We start from the raw sequence: 25,726 nt of genomic DNA on the forward strand, positions 1-25,726 counted from the left end.
GCCTCCTTCTCTTAAAGTATTCGTATTGAATTAACCTTCATTGTCTCAAGGCAGAAAGGGATTGTTAGTAATGGGATCTAAATGCCCCATTGCCAGCGAAAACCCCTATCAAGTCCACGCACACCTCCGCGCGTTTCCCCTTAGAAACCACTGTGGATAATTCTTGTTGAATTCTTCAGGATGGGCCAGCTGACCTACTTTTGTAATCACATAATATAACCATCTACGTACACTGATAGCGCAGTCGGAGTTACCATTCCATTACCATCCATTATAAAAAAAAAATCAATTTTCTTAACCTTAATTTTAATATTCGTTAGTAACATTCTTCATAGCTCTGCATAATTTATGTGTCTACCGCCCAATTTTGCTTGCATGGCTATATTTTGATTTGAAATATATCATGAAATTATTAGGTATTGTACTTTTGCAAACATTAGAACATGTCTACAGGGCGGACTTAACGCTTGATGGCATTCTCTACCAGTCAACCGTTACGATAAACAGAGAAAATGGCGGTGCATTGATTAAAAAAAATTGTCAATTAAATATTATTTTATTAGAACAATCTAAAAGTATAATATCCTTTCAAATAAAAAAAAAAAAGAAATTTCCAAATCGGTTTATAAATGACGGAGTTATGAGGTAACAAACATAATAAAAAAAACAATCTCCATTTTTATTGAATCCGTCTATAAGTCAACACAATGCATCAGCTTATGTTATGTACCACTCTTAGCTAAGATGATCGGCGCGATGCCAGCAGTGGCCGTAAGGCATGAGAGGCGGCGGGCAGAGAAACGCGGCGGCGGCCGGCGCCCCTCGCAGCTGCCGCTGCAGCTGGGCCGGGGGCCCGACGCCGAAGCCACCCCCTCGCCTGACCACCATCGGCTGAGGAACGAGCTTTATGTCTGCGGGAAGGTAAACGCTTTATACTTTCTAAAATATCAAAATTAGCAAAAAATTTTAGAAAAATACTTGCACTGACCTAAAAAAAAAAACACATTTCTGAATCTAATTAAAAAAATTACTTTTTCCTTAGAATATATCTATCGTATTACAAAAAAATATTTATGCTATTACTAAGTGTTTATTATGTATATATACGCCATTCCTGTGTGGACCCGGCATAGAATAAGCCACCCCATCCATTCCCGTGGGTATCGTAAGAAGCGACTAAGGAGGGCGAGGGATGGGCAGCAGCGTCCCTCTTAAAACATTTCCAAAGTGTAACTACAGTTGCCAATCCACCTGCCAAGCGTGGCAAAATCCCCCTAAGTGGAGAGTTATGTTTAGCAGTGGACAGTTTTTTTTTTATACAACTTACAATGGCAAACAAGCTGACGGCCCACCTGATGGAAAGTGGTAACCGTCGCCTATAGACATGAGCAGTACCATGGACATAACAGAGTATACTGTTTCGCCAATGATACCCTCCATGCGTTGCTATTCCTGAGGACTCAGATGGTATTCCTCTGTACCCTGTAAATTCACGCCATATCCCATCGTTATAAAATAAGAAGTTACAGGTGATGTCGACATTGCTAACGGTACATAAAACTGTCTTATTCATAAAAAATATCAACCGTTTATAAATCATCTATAATAAGGAAAAAACGTGAATCTTTATTGATAAATAACTATAACTCTGCAATAACTATTCAGTAGCGACGTCACTTACATCGTCATCGTGTTATTTATGATATAAACGCTTCAGATAAACCTATCATAACCCTGTAATAGTAAAAAGTGTTATTCATAAACGCACTATAGTGGTTCAAGTCGAACCAAAACATCAAATAGTGGTCCTATGAAGTTATAATGGATTAATGCCAACTATAAGAATATTTTAATCTCAAAATTAGCGGTATTAAATTAGTGTTTTTTTCCCCCACGAATGCTAAGGCTGTAGAATGAGCTCCCTGTCGAAGTTTTCTATAGACACTACAGTATGGGATTCTTCGATAAGGGTATATTAAGGTTTCTTCAGAGTCAGCATACCTCTAATGTTCCAGGCATCCATAGGCTATAGTGACCGTTTACAATCAGACGGGCTGTATGCTTGTTTGCCACGTTTGTGGTATAAAAAAATCTATTATTTTAAGCATATATTCGATTGCTTGGGTACCTTTGTCCCATTCGTGTTTCTACCGTGAAGAAGTTGTGTTTACATGGCTATGGTTCGGTTTGAAGGATGGGATATGGCGTGAATTTATAGGGTACAAAGGAATAACTCCTGAGTCCTCAGGAATGGCAACGCATGGGGGGTATCATGGGCGAAACAATATACTTTGTTATGTCCATGATTCTGCTCATGTCTATAGGCGACGGTTACCACTTTCCATCAGGTGGGCCGTCAGCTTGTTTGCCATTCTAAGTTGTATAAAAAAAGCCTACTTATTCTGGTAAAATTCCTAAGAGACCAATCTATATAACAATATATATGTAAGTATATATCCTTTCAGATAGAAGGAAAAAATTTCAAATCGGTTTACAACTGACGGAGTTATCGGGTAACAAACGTAAACGTGAAGTAAAAATATAACCGAATTGAAAATCTCCATCTTTTCCAAGTCGGTTGAAATCAAGTTTTATCTCCCATAATATAACTTGATACTTGATAGAAAGTTCTTTAACCAGATACTTTACCTCACACTGAGCTGCCAGATAATTAATTTACTTCTAAAAGGCTTATAATTATGTTTGGCGCGTCATAAATAACTGCGAAGTGGCAAGGGGTAGCCTGTGCTCTATGGGGCGAGAGTGCGCAGGGGAATTGCTCACTAAACTAGAACATAGTGCCTTGTCTGCCTGCTGTCGCATCAAGCTTTTAAGCTTTGATAATGTTATTGTTCAAGAATAATCAAGTGTAGTTTTAAATCTAAAATTGAGGATAGGCTGGACTTTTGAAGTTAAATAGAAATATAGTCTAGATCTTTTTTTTTATTTTAAGCCTATATCACAAAGTTGTATCTTTTTTCACTACATTTTGCCATGTGTCACCACATGAAATACGAAAAAAGAAGGTCATTCCTTCTGTTTTTACTCTTTTCGTTACGCACCTTTAGAGATCGACTACGTATAAAAGTTATTTGCTTGGGCACCTCTATCCCATTCTTGTTTCTACCGTGAAACAGTTGTGTTTGCATGACCACTTTTGGTTTAAAGGGTAAATTTACAGGGTACAGAGGAATAACACCTGAGTCCTCAGGAATGGCAACGCATATAGGGGCATGTTACGGGCGAAACTGTATACTCTGTTATGTCCATAGTACTGCTCATGTCTATAGGTACCACATGGGACGGTTACCACTTTCCATCAGATAAGCCGTCTTCTTGTTTGCCATTCTATGTTGCATGAAAAAAAAAGTCATATTTTAGTGCAATTATATATCTTAAATACTTGTACGGAGATTACAAGTACTAACACTATTATAGAAAATTTTCAAAAAATATACACAAATTTCTCCCAGCCCATTCCACTTTTGACCAAAAATTTCTCCATAATTTTACGAATAGAGACATTTTAAACTAAAATTGCAAATAAAATACCCAATCTGGTAACGCTGGATTTTGGCTTAGACGTAAGACGTAACTGTGCTTAATATCGAAATTAAATACAATTAAAAATCTTTGCTATTTCCTGTTACGGAAATTTGTAATGAAAAATTATACAGAATAATTTCAAAGAAAAAATGTTGGTACTTTTAATGTCCAAAGTTAAATAATTGAATTTTAATAATACCCCAAATTTTATGCTTGTATTATAAAAATGCGATTTATTTATTCTTATATTTTATGCTTAGTTATTTGGATACTTCAGGAAGTTTATAGCCAGCTATATTTAATATATATTAATACGTATGTCTTATCACGTTTATTTCTTTTCAAATTAAATAAAATTATTTATTTTGCAAAAATATTGGTAGGTAAATTGTATATTTTAAAAACAATTATGTTTGGACTTTTATGATATGTAAAATTTTTAAATATTATAAAATATTTAAAAATTATATAATATTAATACTACAGATTATTCTTAGATATTTATTATTTACATTATTTTAAGTTCTTGAGTGGCGATCCCGTGCAGGCAAACGTAGTGTAGGACTAGATGAAGTGACGACTTCAAATGCACTGTAGGGAGTCAGTGGATGCAGGTAGCTCAGGATCGTTCTTTATGGCAGTCTATGGGGGAAATCTATGGACGGACAATGGCCGAGATGATGACGATGACGTAATTTTATTACTATTTTACTACCAGACCGCTTTCTATATGAATCTATGGCAGTAAAATCATCATCATGTCACATGGACGCTAATGCAATACGCTAATGATGCCTCTGCGTTATTATTGCTATGGTATATTACCTTTGAGCAGCCCATCCGATTTCTATCTTTACTGCATAAAAGCAATCACTTTGGCAAGTATATAAGATACGCATGGATTTTGGAAGTAAACCAATGAAATATCCCTGAAATAGAATAGAATGGAATAAATGATGTATCAAATTAAAACATACACCACATTTTAAGTTAAACCTTCAGGGACACAGTAGTTTTTGCGTGATGCCAAAACAAACGTACAGACGGACTCTTAAAATTTCTAAATATTATTGTTTTGGCTTCTATCGTTCTCATATAGATCCTTAATATTCTTTTTTTTTATATATATAATTATCTCCAATGTACAGACATAGTCTAGTTACAATTTCATTATATTACATGTGTAAATATTATATTAAGTTTTATTATTATATATTTACAATTTGTGTATGTTTATTTTATTTGTAAATAGAATAAACAAATAAAACAAACTTACACAACCTTATATACCTTTTTACCTGTACTTTTCCTGCACTAGATTACTCGCTAGTTATTTTCTTTCTAACTGCATTGGGTTGGCTGGAAGAGATTTCTTTCAAATGTCAATATTTTTATAACTCTTAATGTGGTTCTCAGGTGGCTGCATTACATGCCGTGGTAGGATCCCTGCTGCTCGGCATCGTGGTGCTGGTAGTGGGGTTGGTGCAACTCTCGCCTGGTGCTGAAGCAGCACAGCATCGGTACTATCTGATGGGGACTGGTGCCGCCCTCGTTGGTTCGGGGGTTTTGGGGGCTGTATTAAGGTGAGTAGTACTAGGAGCGCATAATTTGTAAGAAAGTTCTGTGCATCTGAAAGAATAATAAGCTAATGTAATGAACCGGATCAAACCGTCTCGACCAAACGTAGATCCTAGTTATGCCAAGTCGCATATTCAAAATGACAGGCAAGATTTTAATCTCGTAAAGTTTAGTAAAAAGGTAATTAAACCTTAAAAGCTCCCATTACACTATCACTACTGAGAAATGCTATATATAACTATAAACACAGTATAGCTTTTAGTTAATTAAGGTATAGTGGATGAAACCATAAAGGTTTCATTAGCTAGAGTCAGAACGGACGGACTTCACGTTTTGCATCGTAGACATTTTCCATTTGAATTTAAGTCATTTGTTAATTTATTAAAATTGAATTAAACAAGAAGATACCCGAGGGAGACTTTGTACAAAAGTCGATTGCTTTTGTATACGGGCAACCGTGTGAAAAGCATTTGGCGTTCTATTATTTCTGCCCATATCAACGAAAGACAGGGGAAAACTTATTTGTTAATTAAAAATCTTTTTTTTTTTATACAACTTAGAATGGCAAACAAGCTGACGACCCACCTGATGGAAAGTGGTAACCGTCGCCCATAGACATGAGCAGTACCATGGACATAACAGAGTATACTGTTTCGTCCATGATACTCCCCATGCGTTGCCATTCCTGAGGACTCAGGTGTAATTCCTCTGTACCCTGTAAATTCACTCCATATCCCACCCTTCAAACCGAAACACAGCCATGCAAACACAACTGCATCACAACAGAAACCCGAATGGGACAGAGGTACTCAAGCAGACGACTTTTATACAATATCTCCTTCTGGTGCTTGTGAATCTGCCTTAACTTGGCCCATTTTCAGTAGGCTTGACCAAATATTAGACCACATATTATTTATCTGTGTTTCCAGCCTTTTTTACGTCAATTTCATTATTTATACGAATCAAGAGAGACACACTGCTCAGTCGTATTTGTACCCAAAATTTTTAAATTATGCATTCGGAGTACCCGCGTAATACATAAAATATTCATGCATTGCGTACAAAATGTAGGCTCCCAGAAGACTTTTCCCTATAACCGTGATTCTTTGGCTTCCATCAGCGATAAAGTTTGAAGACTACATACAAATTTTTTTCTGAAACTGTCAATGTAAAAAAATATGACAAAAAAATAAATAAAAATGTATGAATATTAGCCCTATCACAGTCTGATAATAATAAATTAATATACTAAAATTGAGGGACACCTAGATACAAAAATATAGTAATGCTAGCATTTCTGAATGTGGGTCCATAAGTTGATTTAAAGACAATCCAAAGTCCTGTCTGTCTTATGGTGGAACAACCATTCAACTAGCTACTATGTATAAATCTTAGATTAGGTATAGATAGAGTGTCTCCATACAAATGCTTCCAGAAAAGTGAACCATCTTTTTTATACGATTTTGCGTAATAAATAGTAATGATTGGTTCCTTTATAACTTCTATATTCATTTTGTTTTATAATTTTTGCATATTTTTAATGTGTAAAAACTCATTTTATAATTCGTTTTATATTTTATAAATAATTAAATATAGATACGGCGAGATATATTATATGCGTAAGTATATAGAACATTAATAAAAAAAAGAATCAGCTAAGTTGACAATTAGCAGTCAAAAAGTTGACCCACTTTTTAAGCTTGAGGTTTTATCTATATAATCTATCTAAAGTATAAATATATTGGTAGCTATCTGACCATTTAATGCTATTAAAAGTTAACAATGAAATACAATACTCACACCAATTAAATGTTTAATTTATTACTAAGTGACCTAACAAACAAAGTAGTTATCGTTTTTAATTAATAAACTTCAGAAAATCATACCAGGTACCAGGCACTTATAAAGGGAAAGAGTTATCCACGACATTGCCTTTGAAACATCTTTTGTAAAATTCGATATGTTCACTATTTAAATTTCGAACGATGTATTTTTGGCGATACAATTCTAAATTCAAACAAACTTAGGTACTGATTATTTTTTAAATTTTAATTATTTACGACTCGACTACAAAATTAAGCTTTTGAGTAGGATGCATTTCATCTGAAGACTCTCATCTTCATCTCATCTGATCTTCATATCTACTCAGCAGATGATAAGGTTTTAAACTACTTTGAATAATTAAAATTTAGATTGCAAAAAAAACTGTACTCGTAACAGCACGAATCCCATATTCAACTGATGGACCTTAAAAGATTTCGGTCTTTTTTACAATCCGATAGTGTCTTATTTTTTGTAAACAAATCCTTACTCATATTATAAATGTGAAAGTGAGTTTGTTTATTTATCTTAGCGTCTCAGTGACTTAACCAATCACTATAAAATTTGGTATTTATATAACTATATGGAATGGAGATCATAGTCTACTTTTTATCTCTGTTAGTGACATATCCCGGTCACGTGGACGAAGTCGCGTATAAAAGTTAGTATTATAAAAAAAATTAAGTTAAAATTGAAAGACTATTGTCTGTTTTCATATAGAGGCTTCTTATATGACATCGCCGCTATCGACTTTCAAGTCTCACTCACGCTACATCCACGCTTTGTTCTCGCGGCGTCCAAGGAAAATTTTATACTACACAGCCTTCCTGATTTCCTAGTACGTTGTGGTAAGAATCGAAGAAACTTAATTAACTGTAACTAAGAGGTCAAGATATGTTGATTGACACTTTTCAATCAACGCCTCTTGGTCGCAGTTGAAGATTTTTGATTGATTCGTTTTATTTTATCTAATTGCCTATTTCCTTCTTGTATTTCATAAAAACAGAGCGAAATTGAAAAAGTTTGCGATGCGTTTAGCTAAGAAATTTATAAATCGAAAATGTAAGATTTACTAGAGGGAGACTTTGTACAAAAGTCGTCTGCTTGGGTACCTCTGTCCCACTCGTGTTTCTGCTGTGAAGCAGTTGTTTGCATGGCTATATTTTGGTTTGAGAGGTGGAATATGCCAATGAAATTTACAAGTTACACACAAGCGACTCAGTATACTCTGTTATGTCCATCTATAGGCGACGGTTACCACTTTCCATCAAGACTAATAGCTTGTTTGCCATTGTTCAATTGCATAAAAAAATGGTACAAAGTCTCTCTGTGATTAAGCAGAGATTTACCAGAGAGGTGTTTGCCTCCCTAACAATAAAAAAAAAACTTACTGTTATAAAATGTTTGTAATTCTTCTATTCCAGGTGCCTGTGTCTCCACTGGTACAACCGCAAGTTCAATGAGGAGTACGACGACGACCCCGAGCCGACCACCCACAAGAACGGCGTCAGCGTCGTCGAGAGTGGCCACGGCCACCACCATAAGTCCGACCATAGAAATGACCACAAATCCCACGATAAGACCGCCCAAGACAAGGTTGGACACGAGAAAGACAAGCCAAAGTTGAAAACGCAAGCCAGCGTTGGCAAGGACTTCGACTTGATCAAGCAGCCGTCGGCAGCTAGCGACACTTAAACTAAGAATTGACCAGTAGTGCGAATTAACATAAGGTTCGTGTTGTGTCGCTGTTTTATTAAGAAATGGGTGTGCGGTTGGTCTTTGTAGTTTCGCTTCTAATTTACAACCAGGGTTAGGTAACCAAGTTATAAGTAGTACTTATTCTAAGCTTCAAATATGTATCGTTTGATGTAACATTTGTCGGTGTTATTTATGTGAATACGAATATAGCAAATAGATAGATCGATGTTCAAAAAATGACATTTCGTTGCGCAATCGTAAATGTCAAATGTTACATTCATTTGACATTATTTATTTATCCGGGAAAAAGCTGTTAAAAGTGATATTTTTTTGCGACACCTTTTTTTCTGTTTGATTTCCTTATTACCTAATGTTATGAAATAGAAATTATTATATATTACGAATATAAATATATATTATGATTATTAAATATATTGCAAAGGCCACCGCAATTTCAGATGAATGTTTGTACGATTTATAATGGAGTCATGAGTTTTTTGAAATATGCGTGACTGATGATATTACGATGATTAGGTATATTTGTATTTCTCGTACTTATTTTAGTAGATTCCCTTTCAATTTGTTCTCGCGTATTTCCTTGTATGTAATTTTCTCATTACGTAATACAATAACTTCGTTTTATACAACGGTTTTATGGTACGCAAGAATAATATAAGAAACTGGTACTCTATTAAATATATTATTTAACAATTAATATTAAAAACAAGAGAATTACGTCCTAAGTAACCTATTTACGACACTTCTTATAGTTGAATCATTTGGAAACAGCTTACTTAGCATAAAGTCGTTGTACATATTATGTGGTTTATTGTACGTATATAGGTATGGTACAGAGTTTGTTACATATCATTTTGATTAGGACCTACCCTTAAACCATTCAGTAGTGAACACTTCATTATATATTTTCAAAAACAATTTTCTATCTCAAAATAAGTAATCATCATGTATAAGATTTAAACTTTTTACGACATTATTTTAATATATTTTTGAGATTTTTACAACAAATAAATCCCAATTTATAATTTATTTTTTAAATATCGGATTACATATTGGAAATTTATATCGAACGAAAGTAATCTACGGACCACTTTAAAAATTACTCAATAAAAATACCACCAATAAACATTAACACAGATAAACTAAACGAAACGTTTAAAACAATATTTTAAATCATTCTAAAACCTTACCGTCCGTCTCAGCAAAAGAAGTATTTATTAAAATCTCTATACCTCTAGTGTTTTATACTTGCTATCAAATATTTGTCGGTATTCTGTCACATTTCATATTTCCTAGATGTTATACTCTCATTCCTGTCAAAAATAATGCCTAAATTAACAAACAAGCAGACAGACCTCTAGATGGAAAATAATACTTGCTGCAATAATTATGAATAATGCCATAGTAATCACGTTATGTAATATGCATTCATAGCACATTCTATGATTACTATGACATTATACTTTATTACATCAAAAGAAAAAAAATATATATTTATAAGCATTTTATAATTATATGCATTTTTGATTGGTCATTTTTATGATCCTACCGCAAATAGAAATGCAATCTCAGCTGAGAAGAACAGGCGAGAAACTCAGCTGTTGATTTTTCGAACAAGAATTAATTTAAAAAAAAATTGAATTGATAAAAAACTATCACAAAGATAATAATGATAATAATGAAACTACAATTAATCACTCATTTATCATCAATCGGAAGTAACAATCATGAATTACATGGTTTTTGCAAGACCTGCCCAGGAATGATACGACTACTTACTTAATTCAATATTTTTTCTCTACGACCATCGCTTTATCCAATGACAGAAATATATACACTGTATTATATAAATCAACTATCATATAAATCTTTAACAAAACATATTTAACATCAAGTTGCAACAGTAGTAAAATTCATTGTAACAAATTTAAACATTTCACAGCAATAAGAGTTGATGCGATGTATACAATCCCTATTCAATTTTAAAATCATTACTTATCTGACAATAGTTAACCGATAGATAACCGACAAATGAAGCCTACAGCATTGAGAATAAATGCTGTGAATCGTAAATAATTCGAGTTTAATATATCTGTGTAAACGTATTAGACTTAATATATTCCATTTGCATATTTTCATTTATTAAAACCATTGTACTGTATAGAATTTTAACTACATCGAACGAAATGTTTCTCAAAAATAAAAAATAAAATAAAAAAAAATATTGTAATATTACAGTATGACATGGTAACACTATTGTTAACAATTGTTTTATGTTAATACCAGTGTTGTCGTGTCACTTCCTTGTTCGTTTCCCCACGAGCTTATTCATAAAGGTTTATATAAGATTTCTAATGTCCGATAAAATAATATAAGTAGCTTGGACCCAATATAAATGAAAACATCCCGCCTTTTAATAAACCATTAGATACCATAATCTTCTGACTCCGTTGTCCAACAATAACTGTTTCTAAAATATAGGTACACTGCACAATATTTGATTTAAAAAATACATTAGATCTCTAAGCAAAAATATAGACGAAAATCTTGTTAAAAATTGTCGTATTTTGGAATATAAACTTGATAGTTCTCCGTTTACTATATTTGTAACATTAGCACGATAAATTACAATAGTAATTATATAAGTAATGGATGTTGTTATCGATGTGTTATATTATAACAAAATTGCATACACCATGTAATAATAAGTACCTACATATATACTTCTTATCACTCTTTTTAATTGTATCATGATTTTCTCTTTCATGAAATCTAATTTTATACTTCAAAAAAATATTTTGTTCCATTATTTCATAAAATTTTCTATGTAGGCAATTCCATGAAACCTATTTTCACCAATTACTTCCATAATTTTTTTTTAATGCCTAGACATTTCACGCTTTTTTTCATATTTATTCACAAATCCAACGTCACGTCGTATTTCTGCATCACATCATGGTATTCACTTCATAGTTTCCGATAGCTACATTTGAAATTTGGAAATATATTGGAATTTAATCCTAAGAGACTGAGAAAGAGTGTTCTAAAGTAAATTTCAAGAATTATTATCAGTTTGATATTTCATTTACCTATGTAAATTGTTTGGAAATTTTAAATAGATAAATTGATGTATATTTTTATTTATTGTCTCGGGTCCAATGAATTGGTCCATTTAAATCTTGAGATTTTGAGTGCTTTTTCTATTTTCTCACAATTGAAGACGCTATTTCTCTAAAAATATACTCGTATTGTAGTTAATTAAAATAGTATTACTGAAATTAGAGTATATAGTACTGTCCGAGTATTATAGTGCTGTATAAGTGTTAATTCACTCACGAATAGAAAATGGATTCAAAGTTTCAAGTTCAGATTACTGGGTTATTTATAAATATTGAACTCTCAAATATAACTTAAAAGTATAGAAAATTTCGACATGACTATACTATATTATGTATAAATAGTATACTATTTTTTGTAATATTATATTTTTAAATTTTTTTAACAAAATCTGTCAATAATAAGTTTACATTGTATTATAATTTTGCTAAACAGCGTAGAATTACATTTTCTTATTCCTATGTATTACCAATGAATTGTATTGTTCTGATATTAATGAAAATATTAAATAATAATTAACTATGACATGAAAATTAGCACAAACGAGTGAAATTTGTCACTATGACAACTCCATTACTCTTATCAAGTGTATTAAGATAGATGCTATATGCGCGGCATTGCGGTGTTCGTGCGCATTACGTACACAAACTGTCAATAATCGAGATGTATTCACGAATTTGTCAAGTGTGAAATAATTGTCATAGTGACAAATCTCACTTATGCGTGCTAGCTCTCGCGATTGTACCAATTATTTGTGATGATTGAACGATTAATTTTATCTACTAGTAGTATCAATCAAGACATTACGTGTTGTGCTGGTATCAGTGTTAATCAATGTTTAATTTAGTATTACATTGTAATGATTACGTTCGTTGATGTGATAGAATAAGTACATATTTAGTGTTAAATGTATAAGGATATTAAAATTGTCGGTATACATTATTTCGATAACCCTTGCATATTAATTAGTAGATTTTCCGCTTATAATGTTGCCAAAGTTGTAGTTAAATTACTTTTAGTTCAATTTTTGTACGGCGTAAATTGATTGATGACAATATTGTAGAATTGCATTTAATGACATTTAAATGAAATAGATACTAATGGAAAACATTGAAAATATACCTTTCCGCTGCAAATAACACGGTTACGGTATTAAAGGTTTCCTTTATTTAGGTATTCCTTTTTAAAAGCAAACGGTAAAGAAACGACACGATCAAATTAAACAAATAATTTAACATTGACAAAATAAAAATTCAATACATTTTTTGTTTGTCATTTGACATTGTATTTTACATTTCACATTATCTCAATGTCAATATTATGTGAGTCAGTAAAATTACGTCATACGAATTTGAACTTTATTCGCTTTAAATGATGACTGAAAACGATGCTTGGCGAAGCATTATAATCAATCATAGCCGAATTTATATTGTTGTAATATTTAAATTTTATACATTCTGTTATAAATTCGCTTTTTCATATAATAAATTGCCGTGCCAAAGCTAAAGTGGTCGGACCACTTGAGTGGTGTTATTGGAGTTTACCAAAGTATATGGATTGATACAGGCGTTGTTTATTTTTCATTTGGTAAAGTATATAAAAAGGAATTAAATTATATCAAATTTTATTCACTGTATCAAATTTTATGTAAATTCTCCTTACATCATATTGAATTTCTTAAAAACTGACGCCATTTGTAAATTGTAATAATTTTTGTAAAAATAATCTGATACTGTTGACAGTTTAATTTCCTTTCGCGTTTTTTGTTTTAAAAAAAAAATATTTTAAATATAATTGGCACTGGCTATTAGCAAAATTAAGAATAAAACTTTATACAAATGAAAACTAACACAGCGTTCTATATCAACACTTAGAATTTAAAGGAATTGAGAACTTACGTAACGAGGAATTAAAGTCTACAGTCCATTACGAATTTGCTCTAGTCTCTTCCAGTCATTATTTAATAAAATAGCGTAAACCTTAGTTATATTTCATTTAATATAAAAATTGTATAACAAACATTCCGCAAAGCTTTGTATGTGTCTAAACGCCAAACGAATTACGTCGACTACATTATAAATTATATGGTGTAATAAATAAGCGATGTATCACTAACATAAAATTTTATGTAACAGACGTTCTATCAGTAATTCTATGGATCTCTGGTAGTACTTTTGCACAGTGACGTCACAAGGCATTATTACTTGAAATATATTGTGATTGTGCAGTTTCGTCAGTGTGTCAACAGCCTTAAGAGTGCCCCAGAAAACGGAGCATTATGCACTATGAAATTGTAAAAATTTCGTTGTTTGTATTATCATTTTACTTAGGTTATTCCTATGTAATAGTTATGGTACAATTATATACCTACAAACAAAACCATAATATTTATTGACATAATAAAAATTATTTTCCAGAAGGGCCCTGACCCTTTAAAAATACAATTATGTACTCTCAGACAATTACAATCACACAAAAAAAGACAATCAGACAATTGCCCCCCCCCCCCCCCGCATACTCCTGCTAGTGTACATAGCATTGTATTTACTACTATAGTCTTGTGATAGTCACTTTAGGTTCATAGCATAACTGTAACATAGATTTGAAAATAACTATAACCTAAGTAAAATTATAATAATAAAAAACAGATAATTTGACAGAAAGGTATGTTTCAGACATCACTCAATGTAACTGCGGCATTAGGATGCGGAGAGTAACTTGCTATTTGAATTTGGACTTTATGATACAATGTGATACATTTTACAATAACTTGCTGCATTAGTCAACGACTTCTAACTCATTTTGTTATTGCAATATGTATTTATTTACAACGCATTAAAGACAAAATTCAAATGGCAATTTCTTATTGTGTCTTCGTAACGAGTGACGTTCTTTACCTACTGCATTCATGTAACCCATATAGTATATTCACTGTGATAAAACTTTAGAAATGTTCATATTTATGTCAAGGAAAAATGGAACGTATTCATAATATTGTAAAAGATAATTTCGATTTGTAATGAATTTAATGTAATAATTTTGAGTTGTAACTTTAATTTACTGTCATTTATATTTACCAGAGGGAGACTTTGTACAAAAGTCGTTTGCATGGGCACCTCTGTCCCATTCGTGTATCAACCGTGAAGCAGTTGTGTTTGCATGGCTGTGTTTCGTTTTGAAGGGTGGGATATGGCAGTGGCTTTACAGGATACAGAGAAATAACACCTGAGTCCTCAGGAATGGCAATGCATGGGGGGTATCATGTGCGAAACAGTACACTATGTTATGTCCATGGTACTGCTCATGTCTATGGTTACCACTTTCCATCAGGTGGACCGTCAGCTTGTTTGGCATTCTAAGTTGTATAAAAAAATTAATGTACTCCCAAATATTTATAATGCTTCCATTATAATGCTTCCGTTATTTATTGATTATATTTTATGACAAATATATGATGCAAATGGCGGACTTACTTAGATGATTTATCTTTATAATTGTGAAATATTTCCTTGTAATCTATTGGGTGTAATCGTTAGCATACTGTTAAACGAATATTCTATCAGTAAAACTAAATATTTAAAAAAAACATGGGTTAAAATCATCATCATCATCATCATTACAGCTATTAATTGTTCACCACTGAACATAAGCTTCCCCGTAAAAGAGGTTGTGCCAGTAGTTGCCACTTTCTTTTACGGAATGATAATGGAATGGTAACCCCACCCACGCTATCGGTATACGCTGGCGGGGCGACAGTAAAGGATGATAGGTGAAAATGACGCAGGTCAGTTAGCCCATCATGACAAATTAACTAATGAATTAATCACAATGGTTTCCAGGCGGAACCACGAGGAGGTCCACCTGATATTGCTAGTAATAGGGTAACAATTCCTTTTCTCCCGTAGTTGCCAGTTGGCGACCTATGTTCAATATTTCCGAACCGATATGACATTGTAACCTTCAAAAAGAGCATATTCCTTTTTAAAAGGCCGGCAGCACACCTGCAATGCCGCTGGTGTTGTGGGTGATCATGGGCGGCGGTAGTCACTTACCCTGTGTTGTAAAAAAAGTGGACAATTAACGTTTAATTATAATGACATAAATGAAGCGTTAAGTTGGCTATAAGAAACCCCTTACAAAGACTCCTTTGTTACAATGTCAACAAACATTCTAATGTATATCTTTTCTTTAGAGCAATAAAGAAGATATGTTATAATTTTCTCAAATTAATCATTTCTACAAACGACTTCAAAAACAAGGTTTTTAAATTGGTTGTAATTTTTTTTTTATATGTGTTACCTCATAACTACGTCAGTAGAAAATCGAATTAAAAAACTCTTTCTACATCTAAAAGGATATACTTACCAGATAAGTTTTATAGAAATTTTATCAAAATCGGCTCAGTAGTTTAGTTTTTAACTTATTTTGGCATAATTGAAGTTAGTCTTTTTTATGAAACACGATATTAAATTATTAATAACTGCGTAACAATAGGGTGGCAGGGCTGGCAAAATGTCACGGGCCCCCGACCCAAACGGGGCCCCAGCTCAAAAGGCCGCGAGCTCTATATATATATATATATATATATATATATATATATATATATATATATATATATATATATATATATATATATATATATATATATATATATATATATATATATATATATATATAATGTTTTTTTAACATTGTACCTGAGTATTTTATTTTACTTGAATAGTATTTTTTGTTACTGATAGGGCCCCATCAAAAGAATTTGCCACAGGCCGCAAATGGTATAGTTACGCCACTGAACACTAAATAACAGGAACCTTTTTAGTGTTCTATCAACGACACTGTAATTTTTCTCAATCCCTTGAACAATCATGAATCATAATTTTCATAAACATACATTTTAGGAAAAAATATTTACATTCACTGGTAGAATATTCTATTAATATAATGCTAATGACCTTAATTACAGTTTGGACATTAAAAATTATTTGAAAATTACTTGGAATGAAAAATTTATTACAATAACAACATTCAGCATTGTTGTTATAATGATAATGGCGATGGGTTTTGAGGGGGTATTTCTATAAATCTATCTTTAAAATTAATATCCGATAAGAATATCACAAGAAAATCTTTATTTTAAGGACTTAATATAAATAAAATTGGTAAATAGATTTTAGTCAAAATTATTATAAATTTTATTTATGGTGGTCCATAAAATTTAACTAGCCGTTAACTGCCCATTACTAAACATAGGTCTCTTGCTATTAGGAGATTTTGTCACGATTCTTAAGCGGGTTGGCAACCGCAATTAGACCTTGGTCATGTTTTAAGAGGGACGCTGTTGTTCATCCCTCAATCATTAAGTTACTTTAGTCCCCTCTTACGACCACGGCAAAGGAAGAGGCCCATTCTAGGCGACCATAAAATAAACAATTTTGTGAAACTATCAAATTTAAATTAAAGTCGTAGTTTAAGAGAAATGACGTTTAGAATTCCAACTCATTGTACTAAGCGGTAATATATTATTACATGTGACTGTACCGTAACCCAAAATCTAACAATAGCCAAAATCATACATTGTACATTAAGTTTATTAACATTCAATTGAATATCACAGTGAATAGAGCACTATTCAAAACAATCAGTACATAATAAATCAGTTACATTTGTAATTACCTAATGGTTCGTTTAAGGCCAGTATCTAATTAAAGATTAATTTAAGTGTTACTCATTCTATAAGGAGTCTGGCCTCGAACGATGTGAGACTCATATATCTAGAATTTATTTATAAACCTAATTAAATTATTGCTGTATCTGATGCAATACTACACTGGATGCAGTTAGTCTGACAAGTGTAACCTACACACTCCCGTAAGTTATGACAACTTTATTAAAACACTCGAATCGTAAATTCATACACTTGTAGAAACATTGTTCCATTAATTATTATTCTAAATCAATCATAAATAGTTTGCCTTTTAAGGCAGTTTTAAGATTTTTTTTTATTAACAATAATGGATTTGTCCCTCCGCCTGGGCTATTGTTTTTCACGGCAAGAGCACCAATGAGGGATGATCATCCTGAATCCTCAGGAATGGCAATGCATGGGGGGTATCATAGGCGAAATAGTATACTCTGTTATGTCCATGGTACTGCTCATGTCTATAGGCGACGGTTACCACTTTCCATCAGGTGGGCCGTCAGCTTGTTTGCCATTCTAGGTTGTATAAAAAAAAATATGGGAGGATAAAGCCAAGTCAGTTTGCTCATACCCACAAAATCACTAGGAATTAATCGTGTTAATTTCCTAAGGACCATTTCACATACAACGTAGTCAGCTATAAACATATCTGGTTACGAGTACTGATGACGGCACCTTTCGTCACCAGTATAATTACAAATGTTGTCAAATTAATTACGTTCGGTGTATGTAGTTGTATGCGTTCAGATTGGCAACATTGGTCGTGTTTTATATTGATATATTTTAATTTAATTACGACTATGCTGTTTTATATCTCATATATTTTATACCGATGTCTCTAAATAAAATGTGGACGGAAATTGAGCGTTTCATTTCTCTATTTATTTGTTTATAAAAAAAATTTAAGAAAATTATTTATTCAAACAGTGAAATTCGTTAAAAGTTATCAACCATCGTCTCTTCCTACTCTTATTTCAATTATTACTTGGGCTCGGTGTAATATGGTTTTATCCATATTATAAAAAGATTTATATAATTTATTATATAAGTGTATTATATAAGTATTTTACCAGAGGGAGACTTTGTACAAAAGTCGATTGCTTGGGTACCTCTGTCCCATTTGTGTTTCAACCGTGAAGCAGTTGTGTTTGTATGGCTGTGTTTCGGTTTGAAGGGTGGGATATGGCGTGAATTTACTGGGTACAGAGGAATAACACCTGACGTACTAACAACGTCCTCAGGAATGGCTACGCATGAGGGGTATCATGGGCGAAACAGTATACTTTGTTATGTCCATGGTACTGCACATGTCTATAGGCGACGGCTATTACTTTCCGTCAGGTGGACCGTCAGCTTGTTTGCCATTCTAAGTTGTATGAAAAAAAACACTGCTGCCCACCCCTCGCCCTCCCTTAGTCGTCTCTTACGACGCCCACGGGATAGGAAAGAGAGACATATTTAGTAACAAACAACAAAGTTCATCGTTCGTCATTCATATCAAATCCAAAACCTAAATTACTTATATACCTATCAAATTGTAAAAAAATATATTGATTGCAGATTTCACGGCACACAATAATTTATTTGTTCTTTACTAATAACATAAAAATGAAAGACTTAATTTTTGGTATGTTTGTTTATTTATAATCGATAAACTCAAAAACTATTCAAACGATTATAATTTTTGGGTTGACAACTTCATTTAGGCTTTGGTAATGTTATAGAAGGGGCACTACTGTCCATCCCATACTACATAAAACTCCCTTAGTTGGCCCTTATGACACCCACCGAAAAAGAAAGGGTGGTTCATTCTATGCCGGAACCACACGGCAAGGAATTAAATGATATGACGATAATAATTTGGGGGCACAATCGACATAATTATGCAAAGAATGCACACATTGCATATTGCCAGTGACCGCCATCACGCGATATCGTGGCGACACGGCTTGCTCGCACGAAGCGGCAACGTCGCAAACGCTAGGTCGATCGCTCGGAACGGGAGCGGCGAGCGAGCGACTCGCCGCGGGACCGCGCCAGCCAGTCGCCCGATCGCGTTGCTGTCGCGTACACCCTCGCGTGTAACGTGTTTCCCGCGCAAACATGGCTCCCAAAACGATAAAACTTAAAGAGAAAGTTATATTGAAACTTATTAAAGAAATCAGGGAACGACCGTGTCTGTGGAACTCTAATCATGAGGATTACAATGATAGATTGCAAACTATCACCGCATGGAAACAGATCAAGGCGATATTGAAGATACCGGGTTTGTGTATTTATTTATATAAGTAATCTTAGACTGTCTACTGTTAATTTTATTTTACGTGATTGCCAAAAAGGAAAGATTTTTATTGATTATTTACAAATTCAACCAAAAATCACTTGCTAGGTACTACTTTTATAAGGGGATAAAACAATTGATAAAAAAACAGGGCCATTGAACGTACCACTTGATCACTCCGTTGCATCATTGACAATCGCATCATGATATTGATCTTCCTCCAATAATGTATCGAATTAATTTGAAATCTTCAATAAATTTCAATTGATCGTCTTGTGGTTCCTTAATTTCTATTTTATTTAATAAATAAAAACATTGTCTGACTATAACATACTCGTGTTAGACGAAGTCATGACTTGCAAGAAACATAGATGGCGCTAAAAAGATTTTTAATTGACTCGAAAAAAAAACAATTTGAATTAAATTAGGCTAATTAGGTATTTTGTGTGTATATTACACGATGTACCTACCTACTTACATTCGTTAATTAAGAGTTTCTATTTTAGCTCTGTAACTCTATTCATATGTTAATTAGTAGGACTCAAGATTGTTTGTTGTAGTGTTTAAGATTAATCAAAAATGCTATTACAGTATAAATAGATAGACTATTGTTTCCCACCAAAAGATCACAATATATATATATATAATTTGAAAATTCTTTCTTTTGACTACACAATGATGGTATGGATGAGTAATATACTCATTTAAATAAGAAAAAAAAAACAATTTATCAATAATTTTAGATCAAATACAAAAATGCTTGCGTATATATAATTAACTATTTATTAATACTATCGCAATAAGGATCTCCAATCTATACATATGATAAAACTGTAGAGGTCGAATGTCTGTACATAGAAAAAAAAAACGCTAAAAACCGACTCAGGTGGATGTTAGAAGTGAAATAGAACAGGTCCAGATTTTTTCAAATTGTTTGTGTCTCTGTATGTAAGGGCTAATCTCCGAAACTGTTGGACCGATTTAAATGAAATTTTGCATGGTAGTACCTTACATCCTTGATCAATATTTTAGATACTTTCAATTACTGAAAATTAAAGATTTCCCGTGGGATAGTCAAAAAACTATAGTAACTTATACAGCTTAGTACACAACCTACTGAAGTAAAGTCATTTTGACCTAAGGCAAAGCGTGAGAACGACACGTCATTTGTTCATTTTGGTCTTGTATTCCCAGATATAATAAATAGGTGGATACATACGTCGATACATACTAAACAGTAATAACAGGGGGAAAGGGATTGTTAGTAATGAGGTCTAATAGCCCCATTGCCAGTAATATACCCTCTCAGGGCGACCTCCACGCGAATTTCCCTGGAAACCATCATGTTTAATTCTTGTCGAATTCATCATGGTGGGCCAACTAACCTGCATTCATTCTCACCTATCATCTTCTACTGGTGCCTCGTCGGTGTATACCGTTAGCGCGGGCGGGGTTACTATTCTATTTTCACCCATTTAAAAAAACAGTAATAACAAATACCACGCGGACAAAGTCGCGGTCATGAGCTAGTAGTTTAATAAAAACAAAATTTGCTAGTTTGTTCACGAAGTACAAATGAATATTAATTTTTCACAGACGACGTCCTACGAATAAAATGGAAAAATCTCCGTGACACATTTAAAAGGGAATTTAGGAAATACAATACGGAGTCCCTCGAAGACTATCCGGGCAAGTGGACTTTCTTCAAATATATGTGGTTCGTACACGAGCCCGATTATCCAGTGGTCCCGGTAAGCGACGGATCACTGGACAGCGATGACTCTGAACAAAATGAAGGTGTCAAATCTGAACCTATGGAATCAGAATACGTAGACGAAACTGCACACGAAGAACAAGATCCCATGCCAGTGAAAAAGAGGAGATTGAGTGAGGAGAACGAATATGATCTGATGTTCCTGAAATCCTTGGCGCCTTATTTTAAAGAATTAGATCTAATGAGAAAGTTAGTGTTGAGAAGTAAAATGCAAGATATGATACTGAACGAACTGGCTGCGCAGGCGTCTCAAAATAACTCGTTCAAGACCAGTTAGTGCGTAGATTAGAGATTTGCTTTTTTTTTTAAGCAACTTATAAAAGGTGGAGAACCTAAATCTTTTTTTATGATTATTCAGTTATGTTTTTTTTTATACAACTTAGAATGGCAAACAAGCTGATGGCTTACCTGATGGAAAGTGGTAACCGTCGCCTATAGACATGAGCAGTACCATGGACATAACAGAGTATACTGTTTCGCCCATGATACCCCCCATGCGTTGCCATTCCTGAGGACTCAGGTGTTATTCCTGTACCCAGTAAATTCACTGTCATTTGTTGATTTGAAAAAATCTCATTTATCTGAAAGGTTATACTTACAGATAGGTTATACTTACATATAGATCCCTGAGTGGGATTCCATGGATAGATACTATCAGTCAGTAACCAACCACTTTTCCTTTTTTGTTTAAACATCAATAATACTAAGATATTTTGTTAATTGTTAATAAGATTACAGTGCGCATAATCAAGGTTACTGGTGACCCGAGAACTGGTAGCTACACTACCCATTGTACTTCAAAATGCTAATAAATGTAATTTGCTAGTTAGAATAAACAAGCTCGATGTGATGCATTTTAATTAAGACTTTTATACTTGATCTGTTCATGTAACTTATTTAAAACTGTACTTAGTAATAAGTAATAAAAAAAAAATAAAAGAACACCCATTTTTTTTTATTTTATTATAAATTAAAATTAATTTGAAAATTTTTAACTTTTTGAGATTAGTCTTTGGATTGGAAGATTAAGATGAAAATTTTCTATGTCAATTTATTGTATATAAGCAAAAATAGAAGCAAGTAAATTGTTTATATTTTTTCTTTTGTTATTATTGCCCCAGTAACGAATTCGCAACATATTTTCAACTATATATACACTACATTATTAATATTATTTTATTAATATTATTAAACTATTTTATTACATAATTGTAATGTAATATACATCTATAAAAATGTTATCACGTTTACTTATAACTTAGTGTTAAATGATATTTACAATGTAAGGTTGGCAAACTGCGTATTGATACATTTTTGTGTATATACATATATATATATATATATATATATATATATATATATATATATATATATATATATATATATATAATATTATATCATTATATAAGAAGTACTGTTGTTGCAAGATTGCGCGACTCGCTGTTTCCTACAGGATACATTTCGGAGAATGTTCTCAAAAACCGCATGACCTTCACCCTTTCCACATCGGACGACCAGACAGGATAAGAACCTCCACCTCTACGTCGCAGACATACCATTATAAGAACAAAGCGCTTTGCGTCTTCCTTCATCATGCGTACCGCCAAGGAGTGGAACGCTCTCCCTGCTTCTGTTTTTCCATCTAAATATAATCTTCACCAATTTTATGCAAATGTGAATAAGCTATTGGTGGGTCTGCGAGACCCATCCTAGACCACATCATCGCTTTCCATCAGGTGAGTTTGTGGTCGTGTAATAGCAAGACCCTCTTAATAGTAAAAAAAATATATAATAAAATATAAATAACTAGAGTTACTAAATAATTTATCCATTGGAAATGCAATTACAAAGGTGAGACCAAAAACAATTACACTTTTTATTTATTTTACATTTTATTGCGCCACTTATAGAATAGTAAATACATTTAACTGTAATGAGAAATGATACAAAAGGCGGCCTTATCGCTAAGTAATTTCTTCCAGACAACCTTTGGATAGAGGACATTGAGAAAAGAAAGAAAGAGACAAATTACGAATATGTGTAATGCTTAGAATATATAGATAGAATGTCTCCATACAAATACTTCCTCAATAGCTACCTCAGTGAATCAATCGCACATCCAGTTTTAATCCAGTCTCTAAGATGTTTTACATGTTTTATGATGCTTTTACAGGTAGGTATAGTCGGAAATTGTGTTTACAACGATAAAACTGAAAAATATTTATTTAGTCTTCATTTTTAAATAAATGCAAAGAGCGCTTGTTCATGTTTTTTTTAATAGATGAAAATGGAATGGTAACCCCGCCCGCACCATCGGTATACACCAATGAGGCACCAGTGGAAGATGATAGGTGAGGAGAATGAATGCAGGTCAGTTGGCACACCATAATGAATTCGACAAGAATTAACCACGACAGTTCCCGGGGGAACCGCGTGGAGGTCGACCTGAGGGGGTGTATTGCTAGCAACGGGGCTATTAGACCTCATTATTAACAATCCCTTTCCACTTTTCATGGTGTTACAGTCATTACTTAGATTTTTTACTAATATTATGAATAAGAATGTGAGTTTGTTACCTTATAATGTCTAAACGGCTTAATCAATCACTATGAAGTTTAATATACACGTACTACATAAAGTACATTTTTTAAAAATTTTGTACAAGAAAAAAATACATATATTCCGATCACGCATACGAAATCGCGGGTATAAGCTAGTGCATCAATAAAAACTATTACTTCATTAACTATCAGATTAACTGTTAAATAATATAATAAACAATAACTGCGAAATTAAATACCTATCAGACAGAAAAGTACATAATTTGAAAAAAAAATTTAACAATTTGTACATACGAGGTTTGTCCGGAAAGTACGTATAAAAGTTTTTTAAAAATTTTATTTTACAATTATTCAGGTAAATCAATTTTATCCCCTTCAAAGTACTCCCCCTGTGACATAATGCACTTGTGCCAACGCCGTTTCCACTGTGAGAAGGCTCCTTGAAAGTCCTCTGGTTGTAGGTTTCTCAGCTGCCCCGTCGTAGCTTTTTTTATCTCATTTATGTCCCCCAAATGCCGCCCCCGAAGTACCAATTTGGTTTTTGGGAACAAGAAGAAGTCACACGGGGCCAAATCCGGCGAATAGGGGGTGTTCGGTCACCGTAATGGAATTTTTACTCAAAAACTCACGGACAACAAGAGAGGTGTGGGCAGGGGCATTGTCGTGGTGAAGAATCCAACGCCCCTCTCGCGCCAATTCTGGACGAACTCGTGCCACACGAGCTTTGAGGCGTCTGAGCACATCGACGTAGAATTTTCCATCAACTGTCTGGCCTGGAGGGACGAATTCTTGATGGACAATCCCCCGAACATCGAACTCTTTCTCGGCCCTCTCTGAATCTTTTTAGCCACTTGTGGACGGTTGGTTCCTTCACAGCATCATCCCCATAAACTGTTCTGAGATCGGCAAAAATTTCACGGCCATTCTTGCCGAGTTTCGAGAGAAACTTGATTACGACGCGCTGCTCTTCAACGGAAGCGGGCTCCATGCCGACGGGGTTTCGTTAAGAGGTAACTTCACAGATGGCGTGACAAGCCAGTTCGCACCGCACGGCGGTCAGACCAGAACTGAAGCATTGTTAGGGACATAAGGAAGGGGTCCTGCGCTTACCTGGCCTCCCCACTCCTCTTTCTCGCATTCCAGAACACTTTTATACGAACTTTCCGGACAGACCTCGTATTGATGTAATGTATGATCGTAATGTTTGACACCTGTGAATATCATTTATAACTACAAATAGGAAAGCATTATGACAGTTGAAACTTGCTTTAGCAACCTAGTGATATAATAGAACTCAGAGTTTTCTGTAAAGTGTAAGAGATGGCGCTTATAATTAATTCTGTTTTAAGCATACTAATCTTTGAAACCGTCTCACTTAGAACGGTTTCAATTTTGGAATTGTGTACCGATTTCAATAAAATTTTGGAATTGTGTACCGTTTACTTCAATTTGAAAGATAGAATAGCTCACTAGAGTAATCTAACTTTGTAATTATAATTTAAGGCGTGTTTCTGTTTTCTTTTGTGTGTTCCACCGCTTGTAGAATAGATTGGGTTTTGATGTAACCAGAGGACCTACCATGAAATATTTTCCGAAATTTCGGAGCCAAACGAAACAGAAATTTGATGTTA

The 25,726-nt window shown here is 33.5% G+C and overlaps 2 protein-coding genes across 5 annotated transcripts in view; both read left to right on the top strand.

Annotated features, from left to right (window-relative positions):
• The window catches only part of LOC113514192 (uncharacterized), a 106,943-nt gene extending 94,035 nt beyond the window's left edge, over window positions 1-12,908 (top strand). For 2 of the 4 annotated variants that reach the window (XM_031909502.2, XM_031909503.2), the window contains exons 3-5: window positions 740-921; window positions 4,963-5,129; window positions 8,370-12,908. In XM_031909502.2, the coding sequence (XP_031765362.2) occupies window positions 740-921; window positions 4,963-5,129; window positions 8,370-8,640 (620 nt within the window). In that variant the 3' untranslated portion in view covers window positions 8,641-12,908. The remainder of the gene's footprint in view (window positions 1-739; window positions 922-4,962; window positions 5,130-8,369) is intronic. The other 2 variants (XM_052893718.1, XM_052893725.1) reach the window with 1 other exon arrangement.
• Window positions 12,909-19,377: 6,469 nt separating this feature from the next.
• LOC113511336 (uncharacterized) lies at window positions 19,378-22,476 on the top strand. Its single transcript, XM_026894960.3, has 2 exons — window positions 19,378-19,745; window positions 21,357-22,476. The coding sequence occupies exons 1-2, from the start codon at window positions 19,583-19,585 to the stop codon at window positions 21,809-21,811; spliced, it is 618 nt and encodes a 205-aa protein (XP_026750761.1). The 5' UTR covers window positions 19,378-19,582; the 3' UTR covers window positions 21,812-22,476.
• Window positions 22,477-25,726: the final 3,250 nt, after the last annotated feature.

The sequence above is a fragment of the Galleria mellonella genome, unplaced genomic scaffold (genome assembly GCF_026898425.1).
Source record: "Galleria mellonella isolate WM207_F2 unplaced genomic scaffold, CSIRO_AGI_GalMel_v1 utg116, whole genome shotgun sequence".
NCBI lineage: Eukaryota > Metazoa > Arthropoda > Insecta > Lepidoptera > Pyralidae > Galleria > Galleria mellonella.